The sequence below is a fragment of the Berghia stephanieae genome, chromosome 10 (genome assembly GCF_034508935.2).
Source record: "Berghia stephanieae isolate SIO BIC M18660-M18661 chromosome 10, UCSD_Bste_1.3, whole genome shotgun sequence".
Taxonomy (NCBI): domain Eukaryota; kingdom Metazoa; phylum Mollusca; class Gastropoda; order Nudibranchia; family Aeolidiidae; genus Berghia; species Berghia stephanieae.
In genome coordinates, this window is record NC_088369.1 from 34,903,552 (window position 1) to 34,924,231 (window position 20,680).

The 20,680-nt window shown below is 36.5% G+C and overlaps 1 protein-coding gene across 6 annotated transcripts; it reads right to left on the bottom strand.

Moving 5' to 3' along the window:
- Positions 1-135: 135 nt before the first annotated feature.
- Positions 136-20,260, bottom strand: LOC144981038 (fucolectin-4-like). Of its 6 annotated transcripts, none has more exons than XM_078929121.1 (6): positions 19,919-20,260; positions 12,976-13,150; positions 10,377-10,547; positions 8,702-8,820; positions 4,435-4,544; positions 136-2,303 (listed from the first exon to the last, which is right to left on the bottom strand). In XM_078929121.1, exons 2-6 carry the CDS (start codon positions 13,140-13,142, stop codon positions 2,025-2,027), a joined length of 846 nt encoding a protein of 281 aa, XP_078785247.1. In that variant the 5' UTR covers positions 13,143-13,150; positions 19,919-20,260; the 3' UTR covers positions 136-2,024. The 6 variants fall into 6 exon arrangements, with proteins under 6 accessions (XP_078785247.1, XP_078785250.1, XP_078785252.1 ...); XM_078929124.1 differs by having other exon boundaries at positions 19,962-20,132; XM_078929126.1 differs by lacking the exon at positions 19,919-20,260 and adding an exon at positions 19,538-19,650.
- Positions 20,261-20,680: the final 420 nt, after the last annotated feature.

A 20,680-nucleotide genomic window follows, 5' to 3' on the forward strand; every position in this document is an offset into this window, starting at 1 on the left:
GCTGCTTTGACGTTATATTAACATATTTCTGAAGTTTTAAAAAAATATTTTGTCTCACCTAAGACAAACAAATCTCATGTAGACAATCAGGAGAAGCAGGTTTGAAAGGAACTCTTAAATGATGCCTAAAAATTCTTTTCAACATAATACATGAATATTTATTTTTCAGTGAAGAATGCAAGTAAGCATATGGGCAAAATGAAAGGCTCCAATTATAGGATAAAGAAATAAATCACAACAGGGATATGTAAAGTAAGATACAATCAAGAAAAATCGTAATTGTATTGTTATAAATCCAGGAACCTGGAGTTTAAAATCAAAATTATGAATATTAAGAAATCATGTTATTATCTTAAATAGTCAAAGGCTTTTTTGTTTATCAACCGATTGCCATAACATTTGGCCAGAGGTTAAAAAAAAAGGAAAATAAAGAGGCCCTAGAAGCCCGATTTTTTATTTTTTAATTAGAAACTATAAAAATTAAGTTCAAAGTTATTACTCGATTATTCCCCTTGAAAAAGTTACATAATTTCAAATTACTCATAAATTAATTTTTTTTTCTCAAAAATCCGGCTCCTAGAGGACCTGCATTTTTGTATGACACTCATTTGTAGAAAGTTTGAAGAAGATTGGTTTAAAACTGAGAGAGGAAAATTGCAGTTTTTAGAAAAACGCATTTAAAAGTCAAAGTAAACGAGTTTAGGGAAAAAACTCTCCTCTCGCTCTCTGATTGGATTGTGACCACATGACATAATAAAGAACAAAGTGATTGGTTGTTGAAGATAGAGGAGAGTTTATACTTTTCATTGATATGTTTTTGCCTTTACTTAGTTATAAAGACTAATTGATATTTTTTCATGAAATCAGTCCACTGAAACTCAAAATGGGCAGGATTTAACCATATTATGGGTCACAAAATACGTTATTTTGAGTCGAAAAAAACTGAAGATAAAGTTCTCATGCAATGTTTTATGCAGACAAATGGTCGCATGACAACATCCCACCAAAATCTAATTTTAGCAAACTGGATCAAAATTCATCATTTTTAATGTCGCTTCCCCCCCCCCCCCCCCCCACCACCTTCAACTTGATGACATGCTTTAACTAAAAATAAATAAGTCAAGTTTAAAGTTGAAATTTAAGTGACAAGTCAACCACAACATACTGTTGTTTGACACGTCTAGTCACAAAGAGTTCATTTATTTTACCTTTGTTAGAACATTAACCCTCTCCGTACTAACTATAGGAAAATCGTCACATTTGTTACCATGTAATGAACTTATTCAGTGTGTGTGTGTGTGTGTGTGTGTGTGTGTGTGTGTGTGTGTGTGTGTGTGTGTGTGTCAGTATCCACTAAGGTGCTCTTATTCAGATTTGTTTTGTACAGAATAAACATTGAAGAAAAATATTTGTAATGGCTATAAGAAAACAATTTTGGAAAGCTCGTTTTACTGAAAAAAATAATTGTGTCTGGTATGTAACCTACTTATTACTTTTGAATTGAGTGTAAGAAAAAATCAGGTTTTGTGTTAAGTAAGTCTAAGGTATTTCGGGAATAATTCTGAAAATTGTCGGTAAGGAGAGACTAAAAAATATACAATCATCATTGGTGTTTTCCTATTCATCCCGTAAACCTCTCCATACAAGCCATATGTTGTTGTGAAACAAAACACGGAGAAGGTCGTAGCGGTGGTGGTGGAGGAGGAGGAGGAGGAGGAGGAAGAGGAGGAGGAGGAAGAGGAGAAGAAGAAGAAGAAGAAGAAGAAGAAGAAGAAGAAGAAGAAGAAGAAGAAGAAGAAGAAGAAGAAGAAGAAGAAGAAGAAGAAGAAGAAGAAGAAGAAGAAGAAGAAGAAGAAAAGAAGCAGAAGTGGAGGAGGAAAATGAGGAGGTTATGGAAAGGACGTGGAGCAGGAGGAGGGGCGGAGGAGGAGGAGCAGGAAGAAGAGGAAGAGGGATTTTGAAAAAATAAAAACTTTACAAAAAAAAAAAGGGTGACAACAATAGTAATTAATTATGATTATATCTTAATTGCCAATTTCAAAGTTCAAGGTCAAATCTGTTCCAGGTTCAGCGACCGTAGCGAAAGATGGAGAAATGTAGGGAGACAACTTGTATAGGCCACATTCTTGTAGCGCTTCTTTCCAGTGAAATGAATTGCAGTTGTCATCTAGGGCGCACAGAGAAGCACAATACGTATAGGATCTTGCGTTTACTTGGGTGTCATACGGAAGTTTGTTTGCCTTCACGTCAAAGTGGCGAGTGGCGTAATAGTTTTTTTCATAAGCTGGAGACATAACTTGAACCTGGAGATAAAAGGTAAATTCATTCAATAAATTAGTAATTTGATCCATCGTCTCATTACCATAAGCCGGAGACATAACTTGAACCTGGAGATGAAAGGTAAATTCATTCAATAAATTAATTAGGATCCATCGTCTCATTAACCCTCTCCTTACCAACCATAGGAAAATCGTCACATTCGTTACGATCCAACCAGCACTTTTATCAGTCAGATTTCTTTTGTAAATCACACAATTTAAAGAAAATATTATAGCTATAAAAACGTGACACTGTTGTAGAGTTCACTTTGTTGATCAATATTATACATATAATGTATTTATTGCTTTACTGTTTGAGTAAAAAAAAACTATTTTTGTGTTGGGTGGGTGTGAAATTTTGGGGAGAATTCTAAAATTGGCTGGTAAGGAAAGGGTTAAAACGGAATTGTGTCGGGGCGACGCAGTTATGGTCTTCATTTAACATAGTTGTAATGGACAATGGAAATCGCTTGCTGACGACCGCAGCAGCAGCCTCTTATGGTTTTCACATTACTATGTTATGACGATCGACCCAATCAGCAAAGTCTGGTCCGCATTCGTGCACCGTCGCAAACCCGCCGGGTAGCATCGTCACAACACACCGTTCGACTAGATGCTCTGCCGTCTCAGGTTCTTGCCCACAGCGGGTACATATTGGACAGGTAGAAAGACCCCATCGATGAAGCGCACTGGCCGTGAGGCAGCTCCTCGACCGAAGCCGATTCGCAGTCACCCTGTGTCTCCTCTTACTGGTATCAAAGCCTGGCAACTTCTCACCAAGCTTAGAGGAGGTTACGTCCCCGCCCCCACGAGGGATTGAATTCGTCCAAACCGACTTCCATCTCGTATGTGCAGCTCTGTGCGCAGTCAGGGATTCTGCGTACAAGGGTTGCCGGGACTTATTTCGGCTCGAAACGGGAGCGCCGTACATTATGCGCTTCAGAGGGGTATCCCCATTCCCTCTCCAGCGGCTGGAGATATGCGGTGATGGAGGGAGTGAAGAGAGATGAGGAGAGGAGAAAGAAGAAGTTTGAGGAGAGGAGAGCAAGGAGGAAAGAGAGACAGCAGATCTAAACACCAAACACAGTCAAACTACGTGTGCAGCAACTGCGGTAGAGACTGCCATGCAAGGATTGGTCAGCTGAGTCACACCCGTCGCTGCTCTCAACAAGACTGATGAGACCAAAGCCATACAGGGCGCATACCATCGTCTCTTGAGACGGAAGGATGCCTACTACTTGTTAATGGGCAATGTTTTGTGTTTGTTTGAGAGTATTTCCAATTACAACATTGAGCCCACAATATTCTAAGTTATCAGACCTGCAAATAAGTAACGTCGTGTTAAAAAGATTAAGATGCTGGGAACTGAACTTTTAGTAAAAAAATAAATAAATCAAGATAATAATATGCTTCGCCGAGAAGAATAAACATATTAATATTTTTTAAGTGCGACAGTGAAATTTCAAATTTGCGATCTTTTTAAAATTGAAATTCACTGACCAGCATCTGGGTCCTCACAAATCTAATATCGAGTTGAAGAAGTGGGCGGGAATATGATATGTACAGTATTGATATTAACATAAATAGACACGACAGTTATTTATTTATTTATTTGTTTATTTATTTATTTGTTTATTTATCTATTTATTTAATTTATCTATTTATGTATTTATTTATTTATCTATTGCTTACAACTTTATTGGCATTAAACAAACACAAAAACAAACAAAACAAAAAATCGTTATTCTGCGGTTTAGTTAGATAGAAAGAATCTATCAAATACCTTTTCGAAATTTAGATTAAGGGCTCTGTAATTTGGTATTCTCTTTACATGTATTTTTGGTGACTAGGCGAGGATTTAAATATAAGTTTGTCGTGATTTGGGTCCAAATTCAGACCCTTTATGTTCAATTATGAGTATTCTCTTCAATTTTATTACCATACAGACCGACAAAATGCAGATCTGACATCCAAACGCAATTATAGGCATAGTTTAACATTGTTGTAATGGATGATAGGCTAAAAAAAATTACAAAAGAGCTGAATGGCGTCTATTTCGTTCTATCTCTAGAATTGTATTAGAAAAATAAAACACAACACCAATAAAACTACCCACCTCACACATGACGAGAGCCCAGTACCCGTACTTGACGACTCGAACGTACCGTCCCTTGAGAGGCTGGTTGCACGTATACGTCTTCGTCACACTTCTACCGGGAAATGTTCCTGCAAGACAAAGTAATTCAAGTTACATAAAGTTATAAATCTTTCTGTTGAAGACATCGCTTAAGCTTTTTATCATTATTATTATTTTTTTTTAGCTTTAAAAAAAAAAATATAGCGCGTATCCACCAAACGTGCTCAAGGCGCTTTACAAGGGGTCCCTGGCCACTTTTACCGGGAAATGTTCCTGCAAAACAAAGTAATTTAAGTTATTTATTATCATAGATCTTTCCTGTTTTAGATATAACTTGAACTTTTTTTTTTTTGGATTCTTTTTTTTTTATATAGCGCGATATCCACTAAACGTGCTCAAAGCGCTTTACAAGGCGTCCCTGGCCACTGTTACCTGGAAATTATGATGATGCGAAAACAAAATAATTCAAGTTACATACTATTGTAGATCTTTCTGTTTAAGACATAACTTGAGATTTTTTTTGGAGCTTTTTATATATAGCGCGATATCCACTAAACGTGCTCAAAGCGCTTTACAAGGGGTTCCTGGCCAATAGTAACACTTAACATATAGGACGGGACATGACGCCTCTTGGGCGATATTACAATTTTTTTCGGATAGAGACAACGCTTTTAACGGCCAGGTACCCGAGTACCTGAGTACGGTGAGAGAATGTGAGTGAAGAGCATTTTCCAAGGACTCAACTATGCGCCGAACGAGGCTCGAACCCAAGACCTTCTGATCCGAAAGCGAGTGTCATACTACAAGACCACGTAGCCCCACAAACGTTTTTTTTTTAAACGGGAGCGGAAACTGAGAATCCACAATGCGTGCATACTCGTTGCTTTCCAAGAGAACTTAAAAATTAAAGAATAAAAAATCAAACAACCCCCCTCCAAAAGAAAAAAACAAAAACCCAAAACACCAACAAACAACCATTTTTAAAAGAGGGGTAAATTAGTGTATTCAAACCTAACGTCATCATAAATAAAATAAATAATTTATCACTCCAAAGTGAAAACATCTCACACGAATGGAATTATGGATCGATTAGACAGTCATAAATCATAGCTAAAAAGAACTCATTATTGAAAATCTAGCTACAAAATGCTGCATCAAAAATGATTATGATAGCTATAATAAAATCTCACGTTAGAAAAACACCGATATCGAAAGATACTAAGGATAAAAATAAAATAGCAATTGAAACTTTTTAAAAAGGGTCATCCCTATATGAAAGATAGAAGATAAAGTATAAGAATTATTCAGCAGAAGTTGAAAATAGGCCAATTAAACTCATCAGGATTTATTGATTGATGATACAGTAAATTTTTAAAATAAGTCATAAATGTCAAATTCGACCAGAAAACTGCAAGTCAGGATGTTGTGATGTGATGTGTGATGAGAAAGAACAGTATCAAGCAGAATAAATACTAATGTCAATGACAAAGATGCTAAGGAGGTGATGTGTGGTGAGTGTGGAGATGAGAGAGAGAGAGAGAAGAGATAGGAGAGAGAGAGAGAGAGAGAGAGAGAGAGAGAGAGAGGAGAGAAGAGATAAAGAAGAGAGAGAGGAGAGAGAAGAGAGAGAGAGAAGAAGAAGAGAGAAGAAGAAGAAGAAGAGAAGAAGAAGAAGAAGAAGAAGAAGAAGAAGAAGAAGAGAAGAAGAAGAAGAAAGAAGAAAGAAGAAGAAGAAGAAGAAGAAGAAGAAGAAAGAAGAAGAAGAGAAGAAGAAGAAGAAGAGAGAAGAGAAGAAGAAGATAGAAGAAAAGATAAAAAAAAAGAGAGAGAAGAGGAAGAGAGAAGAAGAGAAGAGAGAAAAGAAAGAGAGAGAAGAGAGAGAGAGAGAGAGAGAGAGAGAGAGAGAGAGAGAGAGAGAGAGAGAGAGAGAGAAAGAAGAAAGAAAGAAAGAGAGAGAGAGAGCGAGAGAGAGAGAGGAGAAAGAAAAGAAAGAGAGAGAGAGAGAGAGAGAGAGAGAGAGAGAGAGAGAGAGAGAGAGAGAGAGAGAGAGAGAGAGAGAGAGAGAGAGCGAGCTCTATGCTCACTAGGATTTCGTTTCACCATTAGTATGGCCAATTAGATCTTTGTCTCACGCAGCACTTCCGCTTTTAAGTTCATCAAAGAGGTCAAGGGAAATGGTTGCACTAAAAGTTTTCAATATTTATTGGAGAGATCTTACGACTGATGGGGATAAAATTGTTTTCTTCTGAAATAATTAAGCGATTTTGTCTTTTAAAAACACTTCCGTTGGTTCTGCTAGATACATTATTTTCAGATTCGCTTCTACTTCTTCTTCTTCTTCTTCTTCTTCTTCTTCTTCTTCTTCTTCTTCTTCTTCTTCTTCTTCTTCTTCTTCTTCTTCTTCTGCTGCTGCTGCTACTACTACTACTACTACTACTACTACTACTAACTACTACTACTACTACTACTACTACTACTACTACTACTACTACTAATACAACAACAACAACAACAACAACAACAACAACTACTACTACTACTACTACTACTACTACTACTTACTACTACTACTACTACTACTACTACTACTACTACTACTACTACTACTACTACTAATACAACAACTACTACTACTACTACTACTACTACTACTACTACTACTACTACTACTACTACTACTACTACTACTACTACTAATACTACAACAACAACAACAACTGCTACTACTACTACTACTACTACTACTACTACTACTACTACTACTACTACTACTACTACTACTACTACTATAACAACAACAACTACTACTACTACTTTTACGACTACTATTACTACTACTACTACTACTACTACTACTACTACTACTACTACTACTACTACTACTACTACTACTACTAATACTATTATTATTATTACTACTACTACTACTACTACTACTACTACTACTACTACTACTACTACTACTACTACTACTACTACTAATACTATTATTATTACTACTACTACTACTACTACTACTACTACTACTACTACTACTACTACTACTACTACTACTGCTACTACCACCACCACTACTACTACTACTACTACTACTACTACTACTACCACTACTACTACTACTACTACTACTACTACTACTACTACTACTACTACTACTACTACTACTACTACTACTACCACCACTACTACTACTATGTATTGTGAAAATTAAGATTGTGTGACCCACTTCGTAGATTATGTCGGAATAAACTTGATAAAAATATTTTAAATCAAAAGGATAACAATAGCAAAATTTGAGATTGTTTAAGAGGAACAGAACACCCTCCCCACCCTCCTACCTTTTCTCTCTCTCCCTCTCTCTCTCTCTCTCTCTCTCTCTCTCTCTCTCTCTCTCTCTCTCTCTCTCTCTCTACAATAAAGGCATATATTGAAATCAAATTTATAACTTAAGCTTAGAGATCAATTTTAAGCTTCAGATTAACCTTGACATAATCCCGTTTGGAGACGTTTGGTCACATTTTATAATTCTTCGAATGTTTGCATTACACTCGATTTTCTTCTTCCGGTTCATCCTGACATATTAATGGAACTGATTAGGCTTCAACAGTCATGACGTCACTTCCCTCGTAATGATGCATAGTATCTTAGTAACTGGGTCTAAACTATTGAACAATGGTGGACGCCCTTATGAAATACCTCTCCGACAAGCATAAAAGTGTATCCAGAGGAGAAAAACATTATAAATCTGATCATGTTTTGACTTTAATACATTCTGATTACTTGACATGTGAAAACGTTATATCCAGCTTGAAGAATAAAAAGTACCCAGTTTAGAACCAAGCTTCTCGTTGCTGGGCACGCGTGACATCAGACTATTGAATCCTATTGACGTCACTCAGCTCATTGTTATTGTCTTTAGCTGGCCATTTTTATGAGTAATTCTCACTAAATTGTATCAACCAGACTATAACTCGTTTAAGGTTACAAAATGTTTTGTGTGTTGGTACATTATATCCGACTGGCGGATGTTGTGAGTATTTTTACTTAAACGCATGGCATCAATATCCACTACCGAATAGATGCAATGGACCTTACTTACTTACTTACTTATCCGAACCTGCGACCACCTGAGCTCTAGCCCTTCGGTCTTGTGCCATGACGTAGAAGTTAGATGTCTTTTGTGGTTGTTCCAGGTGACTATAAAGTGTGTTACTGGATGCAATGGACCACATTTATTGTTACTTACCGTCGCCGGGTTGGAAAGCGCACTCTTGTCCTAGGATGTTTGGGAATCCGGAGATCGCATTGGGGTGTTCTTTGAAGACGTCGATGGTAAAGTTTCGTAGACGCCCCTCATAGCTGTCTCTGATGTTTTTGAATACAACATAATAATAATAATAATAATAATAAGATTAAGAATAAGAATAATAATAATAATAATAATAATAATAATAATAATAATAATAATAGATCTTTATTGTCCATAAATATGGCATTTTGTCATTTAGTTACACTTGTTATAACGTTAAACGATAACTGTAACATTGAACAGATATTTCACTCCTACTTATTTTCTCTCTCTCTCTCTCTCTCTCTCTCTCTCTCTCTCTCTCTCTCTCTCTCTCAATAAATATAAACAATAACTAGATATGTTTCAAAAGTATCTTGAATTCAAAATCAATGTTTTAAACGAGAACAGAATCGCTGCTTTTCTGTCTTTTTTTTTTCTTTGGAGGGGGGGGGGGGGGAGGGGGAAGGGGGTACACAAGTGGAAAACCCCCTGTATTTTTGCGGAGATACAAAGGCTATTATGAACAGGCTCTCGTCTGTTTTAATTCTTCTTCTTCTGTATACTTCCTTTATACTTCTTCTGTGGAAATTAAGATAGTCAGAGATGTATCTTTTTAGCCATAAGCAGTCAAAATCGGTCCGGTAATATAAAATATGTAGGTGCGCGCATCTGGCTCTGGCAAAGGGGCGGCCAGATGGCAAATCCCAGCATTAAGGGACAGATCCTTATGCCGAGCAGATTTTCATAAACAATCATTTGAGTCAACAGAACGACCCTTAATTTAGCCCTCTCCTTACCAACTATAAGAAAATCGTCACATTCGTTACGATACAACCAACTTTTTTTCTTACTCAAATTTCTTGTGTGCATCACAAAATTTAAAGAAAATGAATAATGTGTCGTAGGGTGTGTTTTGCTACAGAAACTATGTATCGCAAGAATTTTACTGCTATTATGTCTGAGTGATAAACAAAACCTATATTGTGTTAGTTGGGTGTGATGTTTTGGGGAAAATCGTGAAAATGGTTGGTAAGGAGAGAGTTAAGAAAGGTTTGCAAGTTACTTGTATATCAAACTGTAAATGATAGTTTTATATTTTTTTTTAGATTTGCCAGTAGTTCTATTCTAATTGACAAAAAAAAAAATAACATGGGCTGTACGGAACAAGTTTGACTCCCAACAATATTTAAAAAAATGAATATCAATATTATCATAATATCAATGAGTAATAGATGTACATATTATGTCAATCAAATGCCATGGGCCTCCAGTTTGAGTGCGCATTGAGCATGGCTTTGTGGTATAGTGGCATGACACTCACTGTTTGATCTGTTGGTTCCGGGTTCCAACACCGTGATGGGAGGCACATAGAACAGTCCCAGAAAAATATTCTGATGATGATATTAATGATGGAGATGAAGAAGAAGAAGAAGAAGAAGAAGAAGAAGAAGAAGAAGAAGAAGAAGAAGAAGAAGAAGAAGATGATGATGATGATGATGATGATGATGATGATGAAATTGATGATGATGGTGATGATGATGATGAGGATGATGGTGAAAGAGTTGGAGGAGGGGATGGTAGAGATGATAGAAGAGGATGTGGAGATGACAGATGATGACAGCTAGCTTACCTGTTAGTAATCAAGACCTCTCTAATATCGTACTCTTTCAGAAGATCGACAACCCACCATTTTGGGAAATCACTGTTCTCCCCGCTATGTGCGCACGAGTAGGACCACAGGTTTGTTTTCGAGCTGTCCCCATCCACAGCATGTTCAGCTTTTGCTACACTGGGACTAGCTCTGAAATATAAGAATATGATGGTGAGCTCTGAAAATGATAAAAGTGGATTATTTTTCTTATAACTTAATAAAAAAAAAAGAAGAAAAAAAAGAAAAGAAAAACCCCGAAAAAACAACAACGCTGCTCCCCCCTCCCCTCCACAAAATAATAACAAAACTTGAGTTTTCATATAGTGCACTATCCACTAAACGTGCTCAAATCGCTTTATAAAGGGTTCCTGGCCAACAGCAACGCTTAACATTTAAGACGAGATACGACCTCTGTTTCTCGATATTACATTTTTTTTTGACAGACAGCACTGTTAACGGTCAGATACTCATTTTAAAGCTGAGTACGGTGAGGAATCAACAATGCGCAGCTCAGAGCGGTGCTCGAACCCAGGACCTTCCGATCCGAAGAGAATGTCATACCACACAACCACATAGCCGCACAGAGTGATATAATGTCTTTCTGCCTGAGTATCCAATGCTGAATGAAAGCCTTTGTCTTTGCTTTCAATTTTTCACGACTAGCTGAAATGCATTTCCAATAGGCTTCAACAATCCTGACGCCACTTCCATCGTAATAACGCATAGTAACTTAGTAACTGGTTCTAAACTATAGGAACAATGGCGGACGCCCTTGTGAAATACTTCTCCGACGAGCAAAAAAGTGTATCCAGAGGAGAAAAACAGTATAAATCTGATCATGTTTTGACTTTTATACATTCCGATCACATGACATGTGAAAAATTTCTAGCCAGCATTAAGAATAAAAAGTACCGATTTTCTTTGTTTATAACCAAGCTACTCCTTTCGTTGCTGGGCTGACGTGACATCAGACTATTGAATCCTATTATTATCAACACAAAAGTGGCAGCAACAGTTCCTGTTCATTTCACACAACAATGTTATGGCGATCTGTCCAGGTTGAGACTTTCAACCGCACTCGTTGTCAAGTGATACGACACTCGCTTTCAGATCGGAATGTCCTGGGATCGAGCCTCGCTCGGCGCATAGTTGAGTCCTTGGAAAAGGCTCTTTACTCACGTTCTCTCACCGTACTCAAGTGTAAAATGAGTACCTGGCCGTTAACAGCGTTGTCTCTGTACGAAAAAAAAATGTAATATCGCCTAACAGGTGTCATGTCCCTATAATATGTTAAATGTTGCTTTTGGCCAGGGACCCCTTGTAAAGCGCTTTGAGCACGTTAAATGGATATTGCTCTATATAAAAGCTAAATTTAATCTAATCTCGAACTCGCCCAGTAGTTGTGTCACTTTTCGACATTCAACTAGAGAGCAAATTATGGGTGAGCCTGCTAGGATCCAACAATACACAGCCACACACTGTCACTGAAATTATGGAGATATACTACGAAGCAAAACAATTCAATGGATTATGTTCTTCTTAGCCAATCAAATTCAGGTAGTTGTTGTGGACGGTGATTCATCAGCATAAGCTCAAGTGTGTCTGGTGTTCTTCAGGTTACACTTCTCGGCGCCCTCCTATAGGGAATGAGATTAGCGGAAGAATAGCGTCCCCTGATTGGACGTCACCGGGGGAGAAGTTATTTGTAAACAAACCCAACTACAAGCTAAGCGCTCCAAACACAAAATTTACTATTCATATTTATGTACAAAAATGCATAACGTTGATTACGATGTGCATTTTTCTACAGAAATATGAATAATAAATTTTGTATTTGGAGCGCTTGGCTTGTAGTTGGTTTGTTTACAAATAACTTATCCCCCGGTGAAGTCCAATCAAGGGACGCTACTCTTCTGCTAATCTCATTCCCTATTCTTAATCTACATTAATCATAGGTCAGAAAGACTTACATTAGGAACTGTATTAAGATTGTTTGCAGATTAAAGTCTTCTATATAGGACAATAAAAACAAAACATGAAAAAAAAAAACAAAACATGTGCGGCTATGAGGTCTTGTGGTATGACACTCGCTTATTCGGATCGGAGAGTTCTGGGTTCGAGCCCTGCTCGGTGCATAGTTGAGTCCTTGGAAAAGGCTCTTTACTCACATTCTCTATCCGAGCTCAGGAGTAAAATAAATACCTGTTCAATAACAGCGTTGTCTCTGTCCGACAACATTGTAATATCGCCTAAAAGCGTCATGTCCCGTCCTACATGTTCAAGGATATCCATAGTTTTGTGTTGGTCCATTTTACTTCCGGATGGCAATGTTGTTAGCTTATTAGCCAAACGCATACTATCTATAGAAGGAATAAAGTTGGCGTCATTCATCTCTTTGTTATTATTTTTGGACAGCCTGTTAGTGATTAGTTCTCATAAATTATATAAATCAGAATATAAATGTTAAAGATTACTCACAGTTTTTTGTTTTTGCAAGCATGTATAATTTGACTGGCAGATGTTGTGAGTATTCCATCTAAACTCATAACATCAATATTATGATTACAATGCTACTTACTCATATAAGGAGTCCAAGACTGCTGGCTTCCCTCTGGCCACATTTCGGAGATCGACAGATCCAGTTATAGCGATGATGGGGAGGATGTAAGCTGATGTAAATAGGAAGGCTTGAATTCCTTTAAACAGGGAGGGAAAAGCGTGTCCCAAAATTTGTATTTCATTCATCCCGTTGACTGCAAAATACATAAATATAGATAGAATGAAATTGACGTCACCCGGGTCTTTGTTATTGTTTTTTGCCATCCACGTTAGGGAGTAATTCTCAATAAACTGTATTAACCAGACTATAAATGTTTAAGGTTACAAATAGTTTTGTGTGTTGGTTGGTTATACTTCCGGATGGCAATCTCGTGAGCTTCTTAGCCAAGCGCATACTATCTATACAAACATTTTAAAGCAATTTTCTATTGGGTTGAAAAAAGAACTTACAGCTTATGAAAACTAAAAATGATGACAGTGAAAAAAAAGCAAATTATACCCCCCCCCCCCCCCCCTTCTTACCCAAAATGAAAAGAATTTCCTCTCTACCAAAAATATGAAGCTAGCACTTCACAACAATGTTTAATATTCAAAATATTATTTTAAAAAATGGATGTTCTAAATTAGAAAAAAAACAAAAACAAAAACAAAGACAAAATAAAACAAAGCTTTGAGCAATTGAGACAAGATATTTAAAACAAAACCAAACAAAATATTAAAAACAACAAAACAAACACCCCCCCCCCCCCCCGAAAAAAAACCCAAAATAAACAAACTATAAAACAAATAAACAAACAAACAACAACAAAAATTTAATAACAAAATCAAATCAAAAACATCGCAAATAACACCCCTGCAAACATTCTTGGTAGCCCACGCATACATATATGCAGGTCTGACATTCTAACTCAATAATGGGCCTCCTTTAACATTGTTGTAAGTGGACAATATTTAGCGTTATTTTTTTTTTTTTTTTTTTTAGATTTCATTTTTACGACGAGCCCGTAATAAATTGGGTTATCAGACCCGTAAATAAGTACACAATGTGGGCAGCGAATCAGATTTCAATATCAGTGTTGAAATTTATATTTTTATTTAAATTTTAAAGATGAATTTATTTATTGTTCTATGTTATTCATCCCCATTTTTGGTATTGGCGAGGACATTAACAGGAGAAAGCAACTTTCATCCAGCGCCTCAAGAAAACTCACCTGCCTCGATTCCAGAAAATAAAATCAATCTCGACACGTAATTAAAAACAACTCGATTGTCATCAAATTTTCTAAAAAACTAACTGGGGTAATGCTAGGATATCCTTTCAAATCCTTATAAATAGAACGGAGATGACGTCACTTAGGTCTTTGTTATTGTTTTTTGCCATCCATATTTATGAGTAATTCTCACTACTAAACTGTATTAACCAGACTATAAACGTTCAAGGTTACACGTAGTTTTGTGTGTTGGTCCGTTATACGAGTACTTCCGGATGGCAATTTTGTGAGCTTCCTAGCCAAGTGCATACTTTCTGTACATGACATGCCATTGAAACGCTCTCCATAAATTACATTTGTTTTTGATGATGACACAGATTAATCACATTCGTATCTTATTGAATTAAATTCTTTGTAAATCAATTTCTTAATTTTATCTACAGGACTGGAGTTTTTGTTTCAAATTTAATGTTATTCTAAATTTAGCTATATATAGTTCTTAGTTGACGTCACTCAGGTCTTTGTTATTGTTTTTTTTTTGCCATCCGCGTTTATGAGTAATGCTCACTAAACTGTATTAACCAGACTATAAACGTTCATGGATACACACAGTTTTGTGCGTTGGCCAGTTATACTTCCGGAAGGCAATGTTGTGAACTTCTTAGCCAAGTGCATACTATGTATACGTTGAACTCAAGAATTTTGTCTAAATTTTGTTTTACGCCTTGAATTACACACACACACACAGACACACACACACACACTCACATTGAGCCCGAATAAAATCTATTCTTTTATCCAGATGTGGTTCACGAACAATGACAAAGACATAGCATGAACATAGAATCGACACTTTATACATAGAATAATTAGGAACAAATCTCAACATCCACTATCCATTAAATCTCTAAAAAGATACAACTGTCACAAAACTATAATTAAACGATTTTTATCTATACATATTCTTAAAACATATTTGGTACACATTATATATTATATACATGTACCAAATATATAATATATGTATAATGTATATATGTATTATATATATATAATTTTAATATTTACCACAATGTTGGAGTCAGTGGTAAATATTAGAATAATAATTCGCTCCATTGCTACACGTCGAGCACTATTCGTACCATATTTGTATCCAACACGATTCAATATATATATATATATAACATGTAACAAATATTTTACTTTACATATATCACCAGAAATAAAAATAAGGACGCAATCCATAAAGTCATACCATAACATTTTGTCAAATATGGATACCCGATATTTAGGGATACCACTGACAACACTGTCGGTTACACTAGAACATGAACACGAAACTAAAAACTACCCACGGTCTGCAATGTTTAGAAACCATGGCACAGGATCGTCTAAAAAGCATCAATGATGAAATGACATATATATATATATATATATATATATATATATATATATATATATATATATATATATATATAACATGTAACAAATATTTTACTTAACACATATCACCGTAACAACGTACTCAACAGGAGAAATTAACAAAATGGCCAAATTTATCCAGTCTCAGAGATGGAGAGAGAAGCACCCAGAATACAACATGAATGACCCTATCAAGGTGCTCGACAGAAAGGAACAGGTCATCATCTTCAGACTGAGAACTGGACACAACCAGTTAAAGGAACATATGTGGAGGATGTCCAGAGCAGGTGCCTCTGGACAATGTGACTGTGGACTTGAAAACGAAAATGGACATCATGTCCTAATGGAATGTCCAAGGTACAACCAGTTGAGAAGGAACTTCTGGCCTGACCCAACCCCATACTCAAAGAAGCTGTACGGCAGTGAGGACGAACTCAGGACCACTGTGGGCTTCATTCACCAGACCGGACTGACGATATGACGTGACGGGAACGAAGAAGAAGAAGAAGAAATGACACGAAAGGCATCGTAATTTGTTGAACACGAAGGTGAAGGTCCTTAAAATTCGCCCATTTGGGATTTTTTTTAAACGTCAAAATATTTGCTTGAATGTTAGGTAATATCTCAAACTGTTATTTTAAAAATATGGAAAAATTTAGTAATTTTCTAAAAATGAAATTTTGTTGAGTGGCCCGAACCAAAAAAAAAAAAAGGCTAAACTCATAAAATGAATTACATCGCTAACGACGTGCTCATATATGCAGGTCTGGCATCCGAACCCGACTTATGGGCCTTGTTCAACATTGTTGTAATGGACAATATTTGCGTCATTTTTTTAGATTTCCATTACATACAACAATGAGCAAATAAGGAATTGAGTTATCAGACCTGCACACAAGTCACGTCATCACTAAGTATATATACATATATAACAAATGAAGGTTATTGAAATACTCATACGTCATATGGGAGAATTGTTTTATCAAGAGCAGTTTTGAAGGCAATGATTGAAGCAGAATTTTTAGCTTTAAATCTAAGTCTGTTCCAATGACGAACTGTTCTAAAACTATCAAATTAAAGAAATTAAGGCAGCAGGCACCAGTCTAAGATAAATATCAGAACATCAGGGTGTATGAAAGGTGCCAGACAAAGCAAGGAAGAAAAATAGAAGAAAAAAAAAAACATCCCCAAAAATCAGTCCATCTCGAGGTAGATGCTTTTTTGGGATGTTTTTTCTTCTTCTATTTTTCTGTTTTGCTTTCTCTAGCACCTTTCATACATACCTGTTCAGATTTTTGTTCGAAAACTAAACGAGCTTCTCCTTATGATGAACAGACGAAAATTTAAAATCATAAATCCTGTCCGTCTGTTACTTCTCGAGAAAATTCAAACTAATTCGACGTACCGGTCCAGAAAAAACCCCAAAAAACTGAAAATCATTGATACAAGTGCCAATCCTCAAATATCGATAATCGAGTCAACTATTCTATTACCGATATGGGGTCTAAATTTGAATCTGTACGTTTGCTCGCGGATTAAATAAAAATTGAAATGAACACGGATAAAAATACGCAATGAGAACGATGCTGACTTTTACCCCACTTCAGTCAAGATAGGGAAAGTAACTCTCTCTCACTCTCTCTCTCTCTCTCTCTCTCTCTCTCTCTCTCTCTCTCTCTCTCTGTCTCTCTCTCTCTGTCTTCTCTTTCTCTGTCTTCCCTTTCTCTCTCCTCTTCTCTCTCTCTCTCTCTCTCTCTCTCTCCTCTCTCCTCTCTCTCTCTCTCTCTCTTTATATATATATATATATATATATATATATATATATATATATTTTTATTATTTAAAATATTTACCACAATGTTTGAGACAGTCTACATTAATGTTTCAGGCTTAATTCGCTCCATTACTGCATGTCGAGCACTTTTCGTACCATATTTGTATCAAACACAATTCAATATATATATATATATATATATATATATATATATATATATATATATATATATATATATATATATATATATCTTTCTCCCTCTCAATCTGTCTCCCTTATCTTTCTTTTCTCTCTCTCACTTTCTCTCTCCCCTCCCCTCTCTCTCTCCCTCTTCTCCCCCTCTCTCTTAATGCTAAAAGTAATATTCAAATCAAGTATTACATACATACAAGAAAAACCGAAATATGCAATTGAAACAGCAAAAAATCACCAATTAATCAAATTTAATCCATTTAATATTGGCATTCAAATGACACCATGTTGTGCTATTTGTTCTGGGCGGAAAACAAGCTCTCAATTTCCTGTTTACAAATAGAATCAATATGCACTAGAATTGACGATTTAATGGAGCAAATGCATTTTATCCGAGTTACACGAAAACAGATGTGACTGTGATGCTCTTACAAAACGTTTCACACAGCGAAAAAAAAATAAAATAAATTCAAATACGTTACCTGAAGTTACCACAAATGTAAATAGCAATTCTTTCTGAGTGAAAAGCAGTTTAGATAAAATGTGCGACTATGTGGTCTGTCGTATGACACTGGCCTTCGGATCAGACGGTCCTGGGATCGAGCCTCGCTCGGCGCATAGTTGAGTCCTTGGAAAATGCTCTTTACTCACACTCACCGTACTCAGGTGTAAAATGAGTACCTGGCCGTTAACAGAGTTGTCTCTGTCCGAAAAAAAAATATAATATCACCTCACAGGCGTCATGTCCTGTCTTACATGTTAAATGTAGCCGTTGGTCCGGAACCCCCTGTAAAGCGCTTTGAGCACGTTTAGTGGATATTGCCCTATATAAAAGCTCAATTTTATTTTTGTTTTGTTTTAGATTTTAAGTTTTTTTTTATAGAGTTATAGACATTTTAGTATACCTATCCCTCACTTTTTACATGTTTTATTTTTTATATGTTTTAATTACATCAGACATATATTGTCAGACAATCACACTAAATAATTTATGAATTTTTCAAAACAGGGGAATTATTGTGGCTCAGTTGCTAGAGCATTTGTTCAATATATAAAAGAACGTTGTTTGATAACCACGTAGCCGATTCTCTCTCTCTCTCTCTCTCTCTCTCTCTCTCTCTCTCTCTCTCTCTCCCTCTTTCTCTTTCCCTCTTTTTTCACTCTGTACAAGGATTAGGTGGCTTGGTTTAGGCTCGATACCCGGGATGGTCTCGTGACGGTCAACCGGGATTTACTCCTTTGCCCCCCGATATGCCTCAAGCTACCTCACCGCGTCAAGGTCGGAGATCTACTATGAACGATCAGGTACGCATTTTACATCTGAGTACATTGAGAAATATGAGTATAGAGCCTTTTCCAAGGACTCAACCATACGCCGCTCGGGACTCAAATCCAGGATCTTCCGATTTGAAGACGAGTGTCAGACCACTAGACCACATAGCCGCACAAAATAATAAATAATAATAATAAAATAATTGAGCTTTTATATAGCGCAATATCCACTAAATGTGCTCAAAGCGCTTTACAAGGGGTCCCTGGTCAACAGCAACATTTAACATGTAGGACGGGACATGACGCCTGTTAGGCGATATTACAATTTTTCGGACAGAGACAACGCTGTTAACGGCCAGGTACTCATTTTACACCTGAGTACGGTGAGAGATTGTGAGTAAAGAGCCTTTTCCAAGGACTCAACTATGCGTCAACTAAATAATGTGTTATCATGAAATGATTAAACACATTTAATCCAAAACAAACAACAAACAAAACATTTCCACATTATTCACGTTAGTCTCATAGATTATATATTTTCTATCAAGGATTTAAATGAAACAATCGATGTCAATCCACAAAGCATTTCCATTGCAGTCATGTTGTTCTAACATATTATAAGTAAGCACTACCACATATCATCTTTAGTAAAAAATCATAAACAAAACAAAACAAAAAACAACGGATAATATAAATTGAGCTTTTTTGACCTTTTATTTATATTGCGAAATATCAATTAACTATGCTCAAAACGTTTTACAAGTGGTCCCTGGTCAACAGCAACATTTAACATGTAGGTCGGGATATGACGCCTGTTATGCGATATTACAGTTTTTCGGACAAAGACAACGCTGTTAACGGCCAGGTACTCATTTTACACCTGAGTACGATGTGAGGATGTTAGTAAAGAGTCTTTTCAAAGGACTCAACTATGCGCCGAGCGCGAGGCTCGAACTCAGGACCTTCCGATCCGAAAGCGAATGCCATACCACTAGACCACATAGCCGCACAATATACACGCATAAATGGTATAGGATAAAGCTAGATTTCTAAAAACATTTCCAAACTATGATAGAAATCACGTCACTCACTTGTTTTAATTACTTTTATATGTTTCAACGGTTGAACTCGTACATCTAGAAATCTTCACAACAATAACTGAACGATATTATAAGGTTCGGAGATTACTATCTGAAAGTGAGGTGAGATGTCGTGGAGGGCATAAAGAAAACCCCCAGATAGTTTAGATATTATTTTTCTTTATATTTAAAAGCATCTTTTTCTTTTTGTTTTCATTTGCACGGTGGTAAATGAACCAATTAGGCCGTCTATATAGCACCAATTCTTTTTTATATTTGCTGGTTATAATGAAAAGGCCTATAATAAAGAATAAAACGTTTCATTTCCGACGCTCATTAAATGCATTGGTTCATATTATGATTTTCAAACAGTTCGCTCCATTTCCCCCGGAGAGATGATATCAATTATGAGGGGTAAACATTGAACTTGGAGCGATATTGTTAAGTGCGCGCGGTAGATTGGATGGATGATCTTAATTTGAGCTTTTATATAGCGCAATATTCACTAAATGTGCTCAAAGCGTTTTACAAGAGGTCCCTGGCCAACAGCGACACATAACATGTAGGACGAGACATGACGCCTGTTAGGCGATATTACAATTTTTTTGGGACAGAGACAACGCTGTTAACGTCCAGGTACTTATTTTACACTTGAGTACGGTGAGAGGGATGTGAGTAAAGATCCCTTTCCATGGACTCAATTATGCGCCGAGCAAGTGTCATACCACTAGACCACTGTGTCTTCTATCCACCTCTCATTATATATGTTTTCCA